At 39.2% G+C, this 20,388-nt stretch overlaps 1 protein-coding gene and 1 long non-coding RNA gene across 7 annotated transcripts in view; one reads left to right on the top strand and one right to left on the bottom strand.

The window, feature by feature from the left end:
• GNAL (G protein subunit alpha L) overlaps positions 1-20,388 on the top strand; it is a 193,932-nt gene that overhangs the window by 65,082 nt on the left and 108,462 nt on the right. The window contains exons 1-5 of one of the 6 annotated variants that reach the window (XM_065667971.1): positions 6,197-6,251; positions 6,946-7,117; positions 7,408-7,480; positions 8,324-8,378; positions 8,561-8,680. In XM_065667971.1, coding sequence (XP_065524043.1) covers positions 6,979-7,117; positions 7,408-7,480; positions 8,324-8,378; positions 8,561-8,680 — 387 coding nt within the window. In that variant the 5' untranslated portion in view covers positions 6,197-6,251; positions 6,946-6,978. Of the gene's footprint in view, positions 1-6,068; positions 7,118-7,214; positions 7,306-7,407; positions 7,481-8,323; positions 8,379-8,560; positions 8,681-20,388 lie in introns of those variants that run through there. The other 5 variants (XM_065667970.1, XM_065667972.1, XM_065667973.1 and 2 more) reach the window with 5 other exon arrangements.
• LOC136008544 (uncharacterized) lies at positions 5,256-6,867 on the bottom strand. Its single transcript, XR_010610135.1, has 3 exons — positions 6,728-6,867; positions 6,466-6,538; positions 5,256-5,650 (listed from the first exon to the last, which is right to left on the bottom strand). It is a non-coding gene; the product is annotated as an uncharacterized LOC136008544 (long non-coding RNA).

The following is a 20,388-nucleotide window of genomic DNA, read 5'->3' as shown; positions in this document are numbered from 1 at the left end:
ATGAGGAGAAAAAAACCACTGCGTGGTTGGTTATTGTGTAGGTTTTGATGTTTGTGTTTTCTAGTTCAAACTTATGCAGTCAAGCAAAAGCTGTATTTCTGCAATTAATATTATTGACATAAATCAGAGTGTGAGAGTGTGTGAGGCTACACACGCCTCGGCAACATTATTTCCTGAAGCAAATTTTTACTGATCACTCTTGTGTGTATTTACATGTTGGGGTCTTTAAACAGGATTAGGAAACAGACTTACTTGCTATGAACTTACTAGTGCTTCTGGATATTGGAATTGAATTAATGTGCACTCATCAACTGCAGTTCTAGAATTGCTTCATTCATGTTAAGGTAGTTGTATGCAAGGATTATGTTTATTTGTGAAAATTTTCTGTTGAGAGACACCATTGACCATTAACTGCAGGCACTCAGAAAAAACAGCGTAATTTTGAGTCTGAATGTCAGTAACTTAACTATGTAGAGATCTCCTTTTTTAGAAAAATCAGCCATTTGCTGGGATAGCAGACTTAATTTCTCAAGCAGCGGAGTTAATCAACAATGATAAAACTAAAGAGTATCTCTACATCAAGACAGAGGGGTGATACAAGCAGAAGTCAAAATCAGATGTGTTTGTGGCTCAGCAGAATGTTGTCTAATGAACAGGGGTGGAGGCAGGCATGCTGTGGCTGTGTTTTGCTGAGGCGTGTGCCTCGGAGTTAAAGGTGAAGTTAGTATGTGCACATCTCACATATGTTCAGTGTCTCACAAATGTTTTTTTCCACAGTTTTTCATTCCTGTCCAAATAGGGAGATTGTGATAGTTGACCTGAGCATTTACGATTAAATGCAAAATTCTAGATGACGTACAAAACCCTTTATAAGCTGAAGATAAACGATCTGGCTTTGCTGTTACAGCTGTGGAAGGTCTTAGTCAGCATGTTGCAGAGAATCCAGGACAGGTCTCCTATATAGATTCTTCCTCCCTATTTTTTAAAGCAGTAACTCCATATATAATTCTAGCTGACTTACTTATTTATTGATGAATTCAATTCTAAATTAGGCTGATATCAGCATATTTGGCCTAGCTTTATTTAAATGTATTTAATCTCCAAGACTGTCCTGAGCAACTGAATAGAACTATTTTTCTATTGCATTAAAATGTGAATGTATTACTTTGTTTATTCAGTTCATGAGAGCAGTGGGGGGAGGGTGTCCTTGGATTGCCCAGACAAGTGAAACTCCCTATAAATTGGGATACTATCAGAAAAGTGCCTTCTGCTTTGCTAACAATGTAACATACTGCAGAACAGTTTTGCAAAGCCATCAAACAAGAAGGTGTCCTTTTGCTTATTGGAAAATCATCAATGTCACTGTGTTTAACAGTGTTAGATTGTGATATGTAAGATTGTAATGTGTAACAGTGTTGAAACTGCAGGAGGTTACTTAGTTTTTTCAACATTATTAGAAGCTGGATGGATTTATGTCAGTTTCAATCAGCAGCTTCTGCCCCTGGTACCTACAGATGGACACGTGTGTGGTGCTGCCATGCGAGTCTGCCTTCATAGAAAGGGATTTCTAGTCAGAAAAAAACCAGGTAATAAACACATGAATTATCTTACAATAAAGATCTAAATGGAAACCCTGAGATGATGAGGCTGGCCAGAGACTCCCCTTTCCCCCTGCTTTCTTGCGGAGCACGGGTAAAGAATAGCTAGCTTGGATAAGGAATAACTAGCTTGACTCAAAGAGGATTGTCCTCTTTCTTTAACAAAATCATACTGCAAATCTGCTTTTCACCTGATGCTTTTCCACATAGGCTTCCCAGGAGCATCTGGCTTCTTGGAGCTAGTCCTCCCTTCACAAATGCTTTCTCTGGGCACAAGTCTATTGTTGTAATTTCTGTGGACTGCTGCTTGCAGCATTTCTCTGGAAAACTTTTTGGTTTAGACCCTATTACTTTTAATCTACAGCCTTTTACCACATCATTTCATCTGCTTTCTCTCTTTCTTTTGCTGCTTGCCTGTACCTCACAGAGATGGGGGCAGTTGTGGGAGAGCAAAGGGTAAGTTGGTTTGTCAGGTGAGTTACATGGTAGCAGCTGCCAAGTAAAGGAGTATGGCATGGGAATGGGGACGGCAAACTGGGTCAGGGAGCTGGGGAACTACTCAGAGCATTGCCATGCCCCTCAGCACTGCCTGACCCTCTCCTGCATCAGTGAGTTTGTCCTTAATCCACAAATGTGAAGTCAGCTCAGGCTCAGGTCCACAGTCACTGTGGGAATGCATATCTCACCTTCTCTGGCATCTCTCCCATCCTGCTTCTTAAAACAGAAGAGCTTCTCTTTAAGTTATTTTGATGACTTTTTTGAGGTCATGGGTTTAAGCGAAAGGATAAAGGTGAAATCTTTCCTTAGCATGATACTTTTCTACAAAGCATATGCTGTATATTTTCTAGACCCTGAGTCAGCATTTTTAATACAGTAGAAGGGGGTTTGGTTTAGGGTGGGGTTTTTTTGGTTCCTGGTTCATGTGTCTTATAAAAATCCAAACGCGGTCTTCCAGGAAGGGTGTATACTTTTGTGTTCAATATTTGACACCTGCAGAGAAGTCAGAACCGGCATCTGCAGAAGACATCCGCGAAAGAACCTTACTAAGAATATATTACCAGAAAGAAGGAATTCATTTTCTTGACTACTTATACAAATACCAATTCATTCTTCTATTTTCAGACCATGGTTTGAAGATGAGGTGGAGTTAAAAACAGAGGAACTAGTGAGTTGCATATCTTGATGTGCAGCAGTGGGCTACATGAAAAAGAGGCATCGGTGAGGAGAAGCAGGTCAGGTTGCCATAGTGTTACACACCTAGTGCGGTGCTTGTACTTGAGGATAGTGACAGCAGAGAGTTCAGAGACCTCAGTGAAAGCTGAGGCAGGAAGAGTGGGAAGCAGGAAGAATCTCTTCCAGTTGCTTAGCTCCCCCCTAAGCTTTTGTTTACAGAAGTCTTTCCATTTGCTCTTTTTTTAAGAAGCAGAACCAGAATCATAATAGAGGCTGTGTAAAGGGAAGATAGCCTGCAAAGGGTCTGCAGCGTTTCCATAGAGAAATTTCCTCCACCTCTACCTAATGTTTGCAAGAAAAAGCTTTGTATAAGTCCTCTTCTGGATCAGAGGGACAAGGAGCAGCCAGATCTCTTGAGCTGTATCTGTAGGAATTCCTCATTAGTGCTGGCTGGGATTTTGTGCCTCTAGCCCAAACAGAATGAGCGTGTTAAACAAGACTGCGACTTTGTGGCAAGGTTGGCGCCCCAAGTATGGCTGTTCCCTTGAACTACACTTCAGCTGGTGGTCACTTCTCTTCCATTCAGGAATGCAGATGTGGCCTTAATGGGAGTATCTTGGGGTCCCCAACATTCAACCTGAGGCTCATGAACAATGCAGCCTGAGGTGGGAACTCACAAAGGAAAGCAGGAAATAAAGGTGTCTCTGGTTTCCCTTCAGGAGGGCTTATGTTTTATTGCCTGCTTTCACAGTGGGACACCAAGTTTGAGCATGAAGCAGAAGATTAATCTTATTTTTGCACACAGTGTGTGTATATATATAAACATATATATTTATTTATATATGTGCATATGTAAATATATGTATGTATACACATGTTGCCTAATCTGATGGGGCAGGAGCAATGTGAAATACCTCATTTTCAGGACCAGTAACTTGAGGAGGATGCCATGTTGGTAGTCTGGGAAGAAAGGGAAGAACAGGAAGAATCTCCTTTCTCTTGCCTGGAGTTTTGTTTTTATTCCCATCTGTGATTTGTACTAGAAGTTGGTTTGATAAAGCAGCATTGCTGAAACCTTTTATAGAGGCAGGTATTTGGATTATACTCACAGTTTACATTGATCTGCATGCAGAGGAGACATGCATGATAGCTGTGATTTCTCCCTGGAAAAGAAAAACAAAACAAAAATTGCTGTGTCCAAAGGGGTGAAAACTTCTCTTGTGTTTATTGTTTCCAGGATTTCACAGTTTCAAATGTGTCAGGATAAGTGCTGTATTTGGGAAAAGTAAAGGGAGGGCTGCGAATACAATTACAGCCAAAAGTTCTTTCTGGGCACAGGTTGCTTGCGCGTGTCATTCTTGAACTGTGTGATCTTTTCTCAGGAGGAAGAGACCCAGAAGGGTCATGGGTTTTTTCACAGGGGAGAGAGGAAATGAGAAACACTTTCGCTCTTTTGGAGAAAGGTAAAAGCAGGATATACCAGGATCCTGTCAAATCCTATTTGTTGGCACTGAGCCTTTTCAGAGCTGGGAACAAATCTGCATCAAAAATCCCAATGTTAGTACATGCAGGAAGAAACTGCTGAGGAGAGGAGGGGAAGAAACAAGGCAGAGTCAGCTTCTTGGACCAAATGACACTAGCCAGATTTGAGATCTAGGTCCCAAACACAGGTATTTACACAGGAAATAAATATGGCTATGCACATCTTGTGCATCTTAAGTTACAACTTCTGACAGTGAAGAACTATGAAAAGCCAGAGCCAGTTAGTGATTTCTAGCCAAGCCTGTTGAGTTTTGAGCCCTCATAGGGCTGCAGCAGAGAGCAGACATGACTGCTCTTCACGAAAGCCATTCATTGTGTATCCTGTGTTTGACAAACTCGCAAAACACCCTGAATTGTGCTTCTAAACTTACCTGTATCTGTTGCAGGTTTTGCCCCTCCTGACAGGAGAATGTCTGTCCTGAACAATGCAATTTGGTGACACTTGAAAATGTGTATTTTGGCCTGACAAGGCCAGGTCAGACAGGGCTTTGAGAAACCTGGTCTAGTGGAAGTGTCCCTGCTTATGGCAGGGGGTTGGAACTAGATGATCTTTTAGGTTCCTTCCAACTAAAACCATTCTATGATTTTCTATGACTGATCCTGTCCAATTTTGTCTGTAGTGGGTCTGCCCTCCCTCCCCTCAGCTATGTAAGAAGAAAGCTAAAACAACTTCCAGAGTCTGTATCAAGCAGTACCATCAAAATATGTATCTGACACTTGAAATCAGTAGTCTCCTGAAAACCACATATCCAGCCACAGGTGGAGCACTACCTGTTTCTTTTCACCATCCTATGGTGTGCACTCAAAGTTAACAGTACTAGTTCCTCTTCCCCAGTCCAGCACTTTCCCACCTGAGAGAGCAATTGAAAAAACCCAAATCCTTCTGCTTATAAAATTTAGTTTCTTTTTGCCACATGCAAATCAAGGCATTTTAGATCAAAGTATGCTAAGTTGTTAGTTTATTTAAGTTGATAGTTGATAGTGAGCAGTCTCTCTTTGATTTTAGTCAGGACCAGGATTTTGCACACATACGTGGCTATCAAAATAGTAATTTTTCAGTAACCCATCTTTGAAAGTGTGGGGTAATAGTAATACTTGGAGATAAAGGCTGAAAACATTGCGGCACTTCAGAGGTGTCCTGTCCACCTTTTCTCTATCACTTTTGTGCCTCAGGGATCACGTTTGAGTAGCACAGGTGGTTTCTATGCAGTGGAAGTTCAGGAAGAGCCATATGCTGCACTGCTGCTTTTGCACTCAGATGCCAGTTTGCAAGGCGAGAGATTGGAAGGAAGAAGGAATACCCGTAATGTTGTCTAGTTGGTGTTTCATTTTGGGACCTAAAATGGAGGTAAATGATGGAACAAACATAGGGTTTGTTGTTGAGATTTGTTGTGGTAGTGGTATTAACATCTATTTAATTGTGAGTTATCAAGACAGCGTCATTTTCTCATTCAGCTGATACAGGTTGGACTAGCCAAAGGAAAAACCCACCTATGTACTGCTGTGACAACTTGTGGCAGGGAACGCTGTTTATTAGCAATTCCACATGGTGTTTGTGCTTGTGCGTGCATTTTACATAGGCGTACATCCTATGCCCCGCTGGCTGCGGGCAGCAGGCCCTCCCGGCAGGCCCTCGGTGCTTTCCCACCCGGGTGGCACTGGCACCCTCCCCGAGGTCACTCCATATGGCAGCCTGTACTACATATGTCACCTGTGGCAGCCTGGGATTTCAGACCCGGGAGTGCCAAGCCTTGCTCTGCCCGCAGCCAGGTCTTCCAGTGCCGCCGAGGAACGCGGGATACATCGGGACCCCCGGGCCTGGGCTGCCGCGTCCCGCATTCCCCTTCCCCTGCCGCCGGGCCGCCGGCCGGGGTGGCGGTGGCGGTGCGGTTGGGCCCGGAGGCCGCGCAGGTCCCGCGAAGGCGATGCCAGATCCAGGTTTTCGCGGCAGCAGCGCAGCCGGGGCGCAAGGGCCGAGGCTGGCGGGCGCGGCGGCGCTGGGGCGCGGTGCGGGACGGCCCGGGGGGCAGCGGGGGGGGCTGCCCGGCCCGGGGACGGGGGTGGGTGCCGGGAGCAGGAAGCGGGGGTACGGCTGGGCCCCGCCGCCTGCCCGCGGCCCCTCAGGATCCAGGTAGATCGGTCCGGCTTTTACCTTTCTCCTTCGGCTTCCCTGCGCGTAGGGCTTCTAGCTGAGCTGTTTCCTGGTCTCGCAGAAAGAGGCAGTGCTGAGTTAGGAAGACAAAAATAGACCTTTACAGAGAAATATAGGGATTGTGTGCGCGGTGGGGAGGGAGAGAGGAGAGCGGCACCCGGCTGGTTTCCAGGAGGAGCCCTTTTTCTCCCTCTCGTTGCATGTTAGGCATTTTCGCACAGATTTCTCCCCCTCCACCCCCTCCCTGCCGGGGCACGGTCACCTCCGCCGCCCGCCCTCCGCATCTCCTGTGGGGAGCGAGCAGACCAACTCCGCGGTGCTCGGAGAGCGGCTAGAGACCATTTTCTGTGAGCGAGCCCGGGGGGGGGAAGAAGAGAAGAGAAACCGTCGCAGGGACACACGGATATAAAGACTTGTCTTCTGCCTCCCCCCCTTCCCCCTTCCCCTTTCCTCCCCCTTGTAAATACTAAATCTGTGAAGGCAAGGATTTGACATCCATCCTAAGAGGCGGCTATGGGGTGTTTGGGCAACAGCAAAACGGAGGATCAGCGTATCGATGAGAAAGCGCAGCGAGAAGCCAACAAAAAAATAGAGAAGCAGTTGCAGAAAGAGAGGCTGGCTTATAAAGCGACCCACCGCTTGCTCCTGCTGGGTAAGGAGGAAGGGGGCTGAGGTGGGGGACGGGGAGAGAAGAGGGGTATCTGCGGAGAGGGGAGATGTGGTGCGCGCCTTAGGTATGAAAAATGTAGGCTGTTGTACCGAGCGCTATGCGAGACGTCCACAGACTGAAGCTCAGCGCCTGAGCCACATGGATGCAGGCATACAGAAACGCTGCCGGAGGTGGGAGATGCTGTCGCGTCCAAAAAACAACCAAAACCCACCCTGAGCCCCCAGCCTGAACCGTGTATCACAATGTTCTCCCTCTCCTTCCTTCTCTTTTAGGGGCTGGTGAGTCAGGAAAAAGCACTATTGTGAAACAAATGCGAATCCTACATGTCAATGGATTTAATTCAGAGTAAGAATTATTGATGCTTTGTGACTTATTTTTCATTAAATATTGGAAACAGGTCAACACACGGTAGGGTAGGAAATTTCTCCTCTCATCCCCTGTGTTTTGGTGGCTTGACGCTGCGTTCTGAGTGAGGAAGGGGGTGAGGATAAGGAAATTACTGCTATTGTATATTTGCATTTTCTCCTTCTGGCCCCTTTACTGTATTTTACACTGTTGCTACTGCAGCACTTGACAGGCCCCTGTGTAGCAACAACATGGCGACTACTTTTTACATAGAAGCAAATAACCAAATATTGCATCTGTCCGTAATTCAAAAATACATGTCAAGTCACATTCAGGGTGACTAAAACAGTATCTGCTGTTTTCCGGTATTGAGGTTAGCATAAAACTGAAACTAATTTTGCACATTTGCTAGAAATCAATCTGTTTTCTGAGGCTACATCATTTTCTCTCTGAAGAACTCTTTGCCAGAAATTATTATTAATCCATAGCAGTAATCTTAAATATCTGTTGGCCTTAACTACGTGCTGTTATTTTGGAGCATGTTTACAGCATGCTGTAGAAATGAAAGAATGACTTCCAGTTCCATCAGGGGAGGCTTTGCAGATGTGGCTATGATTGTCTGATTTTTAAAAAAATAGCAGGGGTGAATGTGCATTGCTCTTCGTACTATACAAGAAAAGGGATAAGAGGAAAAACATCTTTTTCTTGCTGTTCTTTTCATTTAATATGTTGTAATGATTGAAGAGCAGATAAACAAGCGATCAGTGAAAAAGAAAATTGAATGCAACTGACTGAACTGCTTTGGAAAAAAATCGAAGTGTTAATATTTCTGTTTTAATGCAGAGAAAAGAAACAGAAAATACTGGATATTCGGAAAAATGTTAAAGATGCGATTGTGGTAAGAACACACTTTATACTGTTCTAAATGCTTGGCTGTACTGGAAATGATAAGGATTGTGCTCTCCAAGATTGTGCTGAGAGAAATCCCATTTTGCTGATCAGATTGGATTATCTTCTGTTGATCCTGTATCCTAGATTTATCCAGATTAATGTGTTTGTTTTTGTTTTATCCAATTGCAGACTATAGTTTCAGCTATGAGCACTTTAATACCCCCAGTTCCTTTGGCCAACCCAGAAAACCAATTTCGAATGGACTACATCAAGAGTATAGCTCCTCTTTCTGACTTTGACTATACAAAGGTAAGAACAGAAACCACTGGATTTATTCTGCTTCGAGGGGGAACGTATTGCTTCACTTTGATTTACTGAAACAGTGTCTTTTCCTTTGCTTTTTGGAAGATGGTCATAGGAAAAGCTTATGCCAGTATTATCACTGGGTTCTCTTTCTTACAAGACTGTGGTGGTTGCACCTGTTTTAGTGGCGCAAGGTTTTGTTGTTACTGATTTATTTGCTGCTGTTTGTAAATGCTGCTTCTGCATTCAGTTCTTATCTTCAGCCTTTCTGATATAATTACACATATTGACATGTCAAATAAGACTTTGTTGAAAGATGGTTTCCTATGTGGAATTAGATGCAGGATGTCAGTCCGAGGAGTTACAGTCTACATATGGCAAATGGTATAAAATGAAGTAGAAGGGCAGAGTAGCCCCAGTGTTGTTTTCCATACTTACTGCACTTCAGAGTGGAAACTCACGGAAATGGTGGTCAAGTAAGGTGGTTTGCTTCCTTGTGTATTTATTGTAGCTGGCATGAGCAGTAGTGTACTTGTATGTAAATATTGCCATCTTTTCATGGGGAATCATGAGAAAATTAAGGATTTTTGTAGAGAGGCTACTCTTTTGTAGACAAATGAGAGATCCCTTTCAGATTAACTTGCATAGGCATCATGTTTGATTATTTGTACCTTTTTATGTTATTATTTATAGGAACATGCATAGAATGTTATATATTATGCATGACATGAAAGCAAGTGCATAGACATTCTGAATATTGTAAGGAATTTCTTTTTTGCAATAGCACAATTTTTAATTTGCCTGAAAGTGATACTGAGAGCAATTTGTTATGGATCCAGCAAGGACTAAAAAAATCTTCACTCATTGGCTAACTGATTGCAAGTTGTTCATGCTATCAGTATTACCAAAGAAGCCATTTACAATAGAGTGTCATTAGGTTATTATAGCTTCAGGGTGGAAGGGGAAGAGGGGAAAGAGTTGTTTCTTTATTATATGACTCATATTCTCTGGTGTGTGGTTTTGCCTCTGGTAAACCTACCACTTTGAAGGTTCAAGATAAAGAAAAATTATCAGACATCTTGTACAGTTAGAATTTAACACAGAATGCAGATGTTAAGAAATCGACTGCAAGGTACACCCACATACTGCATAATTGCTCAATTGGTGAATCTAAGTTTGCAAAAATTGGAACCTCTTTTTAGAAATGGAGTGTGTGTTTGACATGAAGTATTTCTCTTATGCAGGTATTGCAGTTCTGAGGCATTTGTTCCTCATTTTACTTTTTTTTTTTGTTTGTTTGTTTTTGCTTGAATTTTGACTCTTACATCTTAGTGCAAAATAGATGGTAGCATGCAGCCTTTGCAGTTCTCTACAGTATATCTGGGGTTTTATGTTTCTGGGACAAAAGAAAACTAAAGTAGACTTTTTATAGGGCTAATAGGTATTTTTTATTTGTATTTTATAGTTTACAGAATTTCTCCTTTTCACCAAACCTGACTATATCTAGTCAAATTTGACTTGCTGATCTCTTTTATAGCGGGGAAACCTTTTTTTTCTTGGAGGGGAAAGGAATAGGACCCAGTGGACCATGAAACAAGTAATAATTAATTTGAAACCTTGCTTCAAAGTCCATTTTGGTTTAAAATTGAAAAAAAATCACTTCTTTTAGCTAAGTAGAATTTCTGAAAATGCCATCACATTATTTGAAATAGTGTCAAATAATAGTCTTAGTGTAAAAAAAAAAAAAAAAAAAGTTGTTACAAGCTTAAAATAAAGAAGAAAAACCTAGTGCTGGTGTAGAAGTAAATGTATTTTATGTGTCACTTTCTTCTTTTCACTCCTGTTTTCTTCTCTACTCAATTCATAGGTTTAGTATTTGTAAAATGTATCATCTGGGTAGTTTTTTGTTGTGGTGGTGGGTTTTTTTCCCAAAATAAGTTTTTGTTGGTTTAGAGTATCATTTCTCTCCAAGAAGATGTGTGAGCAACAGAGATTGCAAAAAAGTGCTATTGTGCTTCAGGGCTTGAATCTATTCCAGTTTAAGTCAATGATAACTTGAAGTAAAATTGCATTTCTAGCTCAAATAACTTCTGACCCATTTAGTATTTTTGGATAAGGACAAACATAAAAATAAATATTTGGCTAGTAATCAGTTATGAATCCTTTGCTAAGCATTACTGATTCTCTTTAATTAATAGTTGATATATGGAATAAGGCCTTCTGAGCCAGGGAAACCAGTACAGTATTTAGCAGTAGACATTCAGGACTTGCAGTTCTATCATCTGTATAGTTGTAAAGGAAAAAATGCTGACCTAGGCAGCGCTCAGGTGTTGCCTCTGTGGTAAGTTTTGGCACATTCTAAAACGTGATAAAGGTTACACTTTCTTTCAATGAGGGAAGAGGCATAGCCCTTAATGTTGCAATATGAATAACAGATGTGGGGTTTTCTGGGTGGTTTTAGCCATGCAATCTTTATCATAGAATCAATGCATTTCAAATACATCGCATGCAAAATGTGGGAAAACGTGTGCTGTATCATGAGCCTTTAAAGAGAGATCCCTGTTGAAATGCAAAAACTTCACTATGGCATAATATGACCAACACTCAGGAAGCACTGAGTTAAATATCTTTGTGACATATCGGGTGTGCTTGGATAGGTATTCTTAAATTTCATGCAAATTAACCAATATGCATTTAATTGTGAAAATTGCCCTTTAAAATAAGTGGATTTGGAAATACTGGTTTCCTGTGGATGAAATCATACTCTTAATTGCAATTTATGACTGAAGTTCCAAGAACTTGAATAAGGATAGGATTCACATTTAGACCTAGTATGCATTTTGGGGGTTTGGCTGGGTTTTTTTAAATCGTATACGGCTCTACAAACCGTAAGCAGAACATCGTAGTAGTGATACAGATTTTAAAACAAATGGTTTGTCTTTACATTACAGCTTTTAACAGGCCTTTGAGAGCCTGTGGAGCGTCCCCTCTAACAGTTCCGCTTGCTTTTAATTTTTTTCTTTTAATTTGATTTAGTTTTGCTACGTTGATGGTTTATCTAGTTGATCTAAAACAAAATTGAAGGTTTCTTGCTTATTTTTTATGTAACTTTTATGTTGCCTTTCATTACTTTTATTAAAAAATATTGGGTGACTGATGTGGTCTAATTCTGTAAATCCTAAGAATTAAGGCAAGAGTTTTTACAAAATTAATTGTGAACGAGGCAAGTGTCCACTGTAATTTCTTCCTTGAAGTCATAAAAGGAATCAAAATGGTTTTTTTATCTAATGACTGGTTTAGGTGTTATCTTAGCTCCGTGTTCCAGGGTGGACTCAGCAGAAGGGCTTTAAAACTGAAATGGAAGTATGCATGCTATATCAGAAAGGACTTTTTTATTATTTTTGGCGAAGTGTTGATTGATATTTGCTAGAGTTAACAGGAATTGACCTGTGCCATTTTTAATCCTTTATTGATGGGGATTTATTTTGTCCTTTGCGAATCACAGTGAACATATTAAGGGCATATTATGCTGGTAGCTGTGGAAAAACATGGTGTATTATATAAGTGTGTGTTTACTCAAGTTAAGTTGTCTTTAATAGAGTATTTGAATTTCGTGGGCCCTACAGAGCTCTTGTGCATAATTCCTTTTCTGTTTCTCTTTCCCAAAAATGTAGTCAAATTAAGTTGCTTTTCATAATATGTATCTTGGATCAAACTCATCTGATTAGTTATGTGTAGATATGTAACAGGTAGTCAATTAGCTACCACCAAGCTATGTGTTTGCCTCTACAAACCAGTTACCAGTGAACACAAATCATTTGCTAAGCAGAGAACATGTAAGCACTTCACCCAGGTTTTAGGGAGCAGGGAGAGTTTTCAAAAGTTTCATTTTCATCAGCTAAGAATGTTTTAGAGATTTTTGGACCTTCATAAGTTTTTGTTGGACCTTCATAAAACAGTGAATTGTGCAAATGTAGTCCCGTGTGCTGACTTTAGAATGTGAATTTTAAAAATAAGTTTTTAAACTATTTAAAAACTACTTAATCAAGCATGCTCTTCAAAGTGAAACGTTAATGTGGGCATTGACAGGGAAATTACTTTAATCTGGTCTGTGGTTTGCTGTATGTTTTCAGGAGTTGCAATTTGGGCATTATTTTATTACTTCAATTTTCTTTCAAATTTTCCTTTTTAAAATCAGGGCTTTGTATTCATAATGTAAAGACATAAGAAAGAAATAAAAAAAAAATGCTCAGAATTTAAAGTTACGTAGATTTTTGTTAGATAGTTCAAATTTTTATTAGACCCCGGTATTCAAAATAAAACTCATGTTGGCGCCTGGGGGTGACTGGTTTTCAGTGTGTGTCTCAATGTTTGAAGTGGCTGGAAAACTGCTCTAAATATGGTTCATATATGGTTAAACTTGCTTGGGTTGTGCAGTTAATGCTGTGACTTTAATATCCTATTTGAACACAAATTGTTTAAGTTTCCCTGTAATATGTACTTGATGTAGCCCAAAAGGAGTTACAAAATAGCATCATCTTACATTTTTCAATTTTCAAATAACTTGCAATATTTCCAAGTTTCTCAGGAGTTTGAAAATATGCAATGTTGTACATGAAAATACCCTAAAATAAAGAGAGAATACTGTGAATATTGCCACTCAAATGGGTTCACTTGTTTTTTTCTTTCTATCTAGATTTTTATTTTAGGGCTTTGTTTACCATTTTGAGTAGCATGAACAGCCATGAGTTTTTATAATTGCCTGTGATAGCAATATTTAATGTTACTACAGGGTTAAGTCAGCATTAATTTTTAAAAGTCTAATTGATTTTCAAAAGTTATTTGTATTTTTGTGGTCTAAGATGCACAGTGGTATTTCTTAATTTGTTCTTATTTTCACAAATACGGAAAGGATCTGGAAGACCAGATAATGATTAAATTGTATAGGTCCAACAGTATTACTACCCTGAATTAATAACACTTGAAAAACTAATGAAGAAGGCTGTCAGATATGGACAGCTGAAAATGCTGCGTATGCTAATACAGTTGTAGGCAACTCTTTAATCTTCACACAAAGGTTAAAATCATCAAGAAAACTGATACTGAAAAGTAGCAGATATTAGGGAGAAGTAGGGAGTAGGTAACAGATGGAATTACATTGTTGTGATAGCACTTGTTTTCATGCTGTACACTAACTATTAATTATCAGCAAATACTCAAGTTGAGCTCTTTTCATGTTAAGAGCAGATTCTGCTGATGCCCAGCTACACCTTTCCTTCCGTATGAAATACCTGTTTGCATACAGAGGTAGTGTAAGCGTGTGTGCTTTTCATTAATTTGCCAAACCAATTTCCTAATGTTCTGATTAGTCAATGTTAAAATAGAAGATTGTAAACATTTTATATATGAGACGAAGAATATACTTCAATGTTACGTATTATTTTGTTCCTACTCTCTCAAAGCATTAAGTTTGCTGTTGATGGATCAGTCAATCCAGTAGTGTTTTCAGAAATAACCCGTCATTATGTTAACTATGTAGTTTCAAAAATCTAAAACTAGAACTGGGATCATGCTGCAAACAAGTATAGGGCAGTTTTGGGGTGGAAAAAAAGAAAAGGAAAAATAAAAAAAAAACAAGGCAAACCAACAAACCCTAAGCTAAGGAATGGAGAACAAAAGAAAGAAAAAAGACAAACCAACAAACCCCAAAACCTCAAAGCTTCTCAAATTGATAATATATACTGGAACTGTAAAAGTATAAAATTCTACCATAATTTTCTTTAATTCATTTATTTTAATTCTTTAATAAATACTCTGATTTTACTGAAAACACAAGTGGGCTTAAAATTGGAGTGGTTTGTGTGAAGTACAGCTCTTCTCTGAGGCCCAAGATTTCTTGTTTAAAATACGCAGTCTGTGTTTGGGGGATGCTTGCTTTAGGATGAAGGAATTCCTTAAAGTAGTAAAACACTACTCTTTTTAATAAAAGAGTACCAGCATATTTCTTCCTCCTCTTGTTCCAAACCCACCGAACCACAACTGTTAAGAGTTTTTGTCAGTGATAAGTAAATAATTAAATTTGTGTCCCAGGAAAAGAGGTCAGGGATCTACTTAGGCCCCCAGATGTTAATGATAGAAATACTGAGATTGGGAGCCATGGGGGGTCCTGTCCATAATCACAAATTATCCACAAATACAAGATGTATTAATAATAATAATAAATAATAAAAAAGCAGGTATTAATTTCTTTGTTTGTTTCCAGGTCTTCCTATCTCAATGTTTTTAAGAACAGACTCAGCTTTGAAATATACAGGAAAAGTTCATGTTTCCTTTTTTTAGAAAGTATTTTTCATAGCTTACAATGTAAAATAACAAATTTCAGCTGTAAAGACAATGATCTGAGAAAGTCTTACAATGCTTGTTATGACTCAAGTGCAGTGTTACATTCAATACTACATCATCATAGTAACACCAAATTAAATGTTTGCTATCTTATATTGTGAATCTGATTTCCCAGATAGTGAGGTGGTATTCACACTTTATCCAGCCTGCCTTATTTATTATCATCACAAAAACACAGAGAATTCCACCGTGAAACTGGAAAGATATTATCATTTATTATTACTGCTAACTAAAACTTAAATTACTTCCATGGTCTCCAAAATTGTTGACATTTACTCATATTACTTCAAGTTTTGTACTTCTGAATATGAATTAGGTAGAGGTTTTTTTGAAAGTCAAGCCAGTATCCAGTCAACCACTGTAAATAATATTGGATGTCACATTCTGTCTTTTTTTGGTACGATTTTAGCTGAAAACTTCATATACTTCTATTGTACTTTACAAGGATAAAAATAATTTTACATCTAAATTTGGGTATTTGATTTGATGGCAACGGGAAGACTAATAACTTGAATTATCATTTTAAGTAGGAGTGACTGATTTTCCTCACAGAACCAAAAACGTATTAGAGTTATTTATGAGCTTTAGAATATTTTTGTTCATCAGGTATTTTTCAGTGTATACCCTAATTTTAAATTAAACGGGGGCAGAAGCAGTAGGTTAAAGCCTGTGCTATGAATATCATTGTACTGGCCACAGGTCTGTGAAGCACACTGATTGCTTTTAAGCTGTGGTTGCTCTGGGGGGCTGCTGTTTTGTATTCCTTCGCAACTCGTGGCTGTTGCTAGGGTATCTTCTGAAAGCGATTCTGTGATGTGCAGGTGGCAGCAGTTCTTCTTCATCCCAGGCAGTAAGGTTCAGAAAACCAGCTGAAGAAATAACCTTGGTCATTAGGTTGGTGTCTGAATAGTAGTACCCTGGCCAGAATAAGAAGCTGATCCTGATTCCGAGTCTACCTCCAAGGAAGAAATGGGAAAGAAATGCTTGAGATTTTTAGCCCTTAGACTGCATTTAAATCTCCAGAGGATTTAACTACAAATTAGTATGCAGTTTATTAAGACTTCACATGCGCTTAAAAATGTCTGCAAGAACTTCGCTTGTTTGTTCCCTCATGTGTAAATCAAACTTAATTATAATGAAAGCAAATATAAATACATGCAAAGGGTAGCCACGCTTTTAATGAAGACACACTGTCCAATTAGTCCAACGATGATGACAGTTCAGACTTTTACAAGTGGCAGTTTTCAGAGGAAGGCTAGTGAAATATTTAATGAATTGTCATTATTTATGAACTACATTACAACAGATTTTCCATCACAGCCAGAGAAAAGATAAGCATAGCAGAGTATGTTTACAACTGTCCTCATTATCAATTAATTCTTTTAATCTCTTAAGCCAAAGTTAGCAGGTTGATGTACTTCTTTTGCCATTTCTGGGTGCTTTGTAAAAGTAATGTGTTTACTAGTCAGGGAGAATCTTTTTTTTTCCTTCCGTGCTATGATAAAAATGTACAGATTATGGGATAAGTCATCATATGCATGCATATTGTACTGATGCCGGTGGAGAACTATGGAACAGAGGGTATCACCTACTCAAATAATAATAGTGTCATTATTTAGAGTTTAAAAGAAGTGAGTGTTCATCTGCACAATAGCAAAGACCTGTGTCCCCTTTGTTCAGCACATGATGAGATTCTAGCTTCAGTTTCTGAAACAGTATTGAGCACTGACAGCTTAAGCATTTATTTTTTTCCATCACCTCCATAGCTTCATCCATTGCTCGTACTTACCATCAACAGTGGGTTCTCGTTTTTAATGCCAGTGTAGTCTGCATCAACAGATGGGATATTTTGTTTGCAGAAGGTAGTAACCTGAGCTGAGGAATACAGAACAAGTTAAACAGTGTAAATGGAAGACTGTATGTATACTTTGCATACAATGAGGTGAATAAGTTGAAAGCCAAAAAGTATTATGAACAATTTTTTTTTCCCCCTGAGTATCTAAAAAGCTCTTTATGATAAATATAAATAGGACTCTAAAGCAGATGAATGGCAAGAACAATGCACATTTGCGGTTAACTGCTAAAAGTTTCTGTAAAATGTTTATGGCTTTGTTCTGCCACCTATTTAATATCATTTGCTTTTCTGTAGTTTAAGAGATTCAAATTCTAGGATCTTCTCTTTAAAAGGAGTCAGGAGGAGAATACAATTTGTACAACACAGTTTTAAGTTTATATTGCCTTTTACTTTGGAAACTCTTGCAATAATTTCTTGGAAGAGAGCTGCCTCGGGTTGTGAGCACGCCAACTATTGCTTGAAGCATGCAGATTATGGTTTCTTGCTTTAAATCCGTAGATTAATTTTGGTTGGTTTAAAGTGTACTCTTGTAATTAATCTACTAGTATTTGTTTTAAAAACCTATGCTGGATGTTTTGAAAGGATATTTATCCTTAGGCAAGAAGAATATTGGAATTTTTGTCTGTTATGTCGACGTTAGAGATGAACTTTGCCTTTTAAATCTTTTAAAAGTAAACATTTTCTAATACTTCTGCCAATTCATTCCATTTGAATTTTCTTATTGCTGTCAGTAGGACTTAAACATATATTAATGCAAATAATTATCCCACTGTTTTAAACTGCAAAATGTTTTGCAAGATAAAATAGGCTAAAGATATGCAAGCCCTCTTATCTGTGTTAATTTGGTGAACACTTTTTGATCATGTCCACCCTCACTTCCATAGGATGTAAGTGACAGAGCTGTGCACATCATTCTTTTCTTACCATACACCCACATACTTTCTTTCATAGGAGCTAAATAATATCAGATTTAAGAACTGTCAGGTAGGAAAACAAAAAAAGCAGAGGGTGTTTAAGTAAAATAGGGTAAAGTGTATCCTCACTTCCCTCCATACAGACAACTACTTACCCCTTGCCTGCAGACCTACTGCTGACCACAAAGAGCAGCAGGACCTGGTTGTCAGTCAGCTCCAGAGTGCTTTTGGTGCAGGCTGTGTGTCTTGAGGAATTTCCAACCCCAGACAAAAAGAAAAAATGGAGGAGAAACATAAAAAAAAACCTATACAGTGAATATGCATTCCCTTCTGTTTTGTCATTGGATAGAGGAAGAGATCCACTTGCTGCTGAAACTGCGTCGTTAATTGTCACATTCCCAACAGGTAGCACGGAAGAGTGGGGCTCATGGCAGGATCTGTAGCCTTACATGTCTGAGTGAGAATATCTTTTCTGGCAGCAGGTGTCCTTGATCTTGAGCTTCTCCTTCCTTCTCAAGATGTCAGTGTTGCCTGTTCATTTTGGAAAGAGCAGACTTGCTTATTTAGGATAAGATACTTCTAATTGAACAGTAGAGTTTGTATTTTTCCACCCCTAGAATTGCCATTTATGATCATTGTTGTTATCTGTTGAATTTTTCTCTAGATTTTAACAAAGCAAACTAAACATGCTAACTAACAGCAGCGTGGGTATATAATAGACCAAAAGAGTAATTAGTCAGGGAATACATAAGTCAGAAATCACAATTAAAAATAATTGTGTGGATTAAAAATCACGTCAGTAGAGGAAGACAACTCTTGACGTTTCTGAGAGCCAGTCATCCTAACCGCAGAGGATTTTTGCTGTGTTTTGAAGAAATAAGGGATTAAAGTTCATCCTTGAGCTTCAGTTCTACAGAGCAGGTTTTTTGTTTTTGCTTTTCTCACTGATGAATGAAAGCCTAGCAAGAAGCATAATGTTCCATAAATATAAAAAGCATCCTAAACAACTATATTCCCTAGGGTCTAACCTTGCAAAGGCTTAAACATGTGGATATATGTAGACCTAAATGAACCGCTGATGTACTGCTATCACAACATTCATGCAGCTGAGCTTCCGGTTATGCAGTGATATTAATATCGAAATCAAAAATACTTCAAATTGAAAAACAAAACAAGTGAATCGTTTCTCCCTGTTATATTTGGGAGGTCTTTGAGCACTTTTATGGATTTTCTTGGGGGTGGGAAAAGTTGTGTAGGTTAGAGATTGGCACAAAACTTGAAATAAGCAAAATCTTTTTCAGATAAGTGACAGTTCTCTGGATGCTATTAAGCTGTGAACAGTAGGTCTTTTCAATAATCACTGTGATTCATTTTCATATTGTGGTTTTTTTTTTTTTATAATATCTTTAAAAGGCTTGCTGAACAGTAGGCTGCAGCAGCATAACTTTCTGTGCAGAAGGAAAGGTTTCATGCACAGTCTTAGATAACCTACCTTAAACGGATTTGCACAGCTCAATAAAACAGTAAGAAAACTGTACCAGCTCAGATCACAGGTTCATTTAGCACCAAATCTCATCTCTGAGCATGGCTGAGAGTGAAACTGGAAAAACAGTTTAAGAATGGGGCAGGCACATGGTCATGTTTCCCATATTGATTGTCTAGACTCCACAGATTTACAGCTGAGGTATTTTTTGACTGGGAGTGGTATCTCTGTGTTTAATAAGTTTGGTAGATTTTTCTTTCTCAAAATCTTTTTTTGGGTTTGGGGGGGGGGGGTTGAGTTTTTTTCTTTTTTTTTCCCCTCCAGCCTGTGTGAACTTTCAGTTATGGCAGTGAGTTCTGCAGCTGAAATATGCATTGTATGAGGAAGTGCCACTTGGTTGATTTTTTTCTTTCCTCCCCTCCTCCCCCAAGCCTGCTACCCACTGGTCTTCCCTGGTTTGTCCATTAGAAATATTTCTTCTTTTCTGTGTTGCGCTTCTCATGGGATATCATATCCCTCCAAATATGTATCTTGCCACTTAAAGAGTCTGTTTACCTGGTTCACTCAAAGGGCTTACTCCATATCTTTGCTCATTCTTGTTGCCCTTCCATGTATCTTCTAGTTTTACTAGACCTTCTTTGCAATGAGAGACCAAAATGGCACACAGTATTCAAGGTGTAGTAACACTGCAGATAGACACAGTAGCATTCTGTTTTCATTCTCTAGTCTTTTTCTAATAATTCCTAAAATTTTTTGTTTGTTTTCGGACACTGGGTTGATATCTTTGTGGAATTGTACCAGATTATTTTATCATTCTCAGGGAATTTGAACACAGTTTTGGGCGAGAGGAGTATGCATGGCGGTCTCTATACTGACATTAGCAGAGCTCAAAGCATGCTATTAATGACAATTATCTTGATTTTCAGGTCTGGTATTTTCAGCTCTGTCATACATTTTGAGTAGCTTGTTCAAAAGCTCCATTGCACTCAATTTTTCACTCTTTCACATGTAATGACATGTCTTCTCGTTTGCTATGCTGCCATGTATCCCTTAAGAAAAG

This window comes from Lathamus discolor, chromosome 2 (genome assembly GCF_037157495.1).
Source record: "Lathamus discolor isolate bLatDis1 chromosome 2, bLatDis1.hap1, whole genome shotgun sequence".
NCBI lineage: Eukaryota > Metazoa > Chordata > Aves > Psittaciformes > Psittacidae > Lathamus > Lathamus discolor.
Note: the sequence above shows the minus strand (reverse complement) of the source record. Positions and strands in the feature narration are given on the sequence as shown.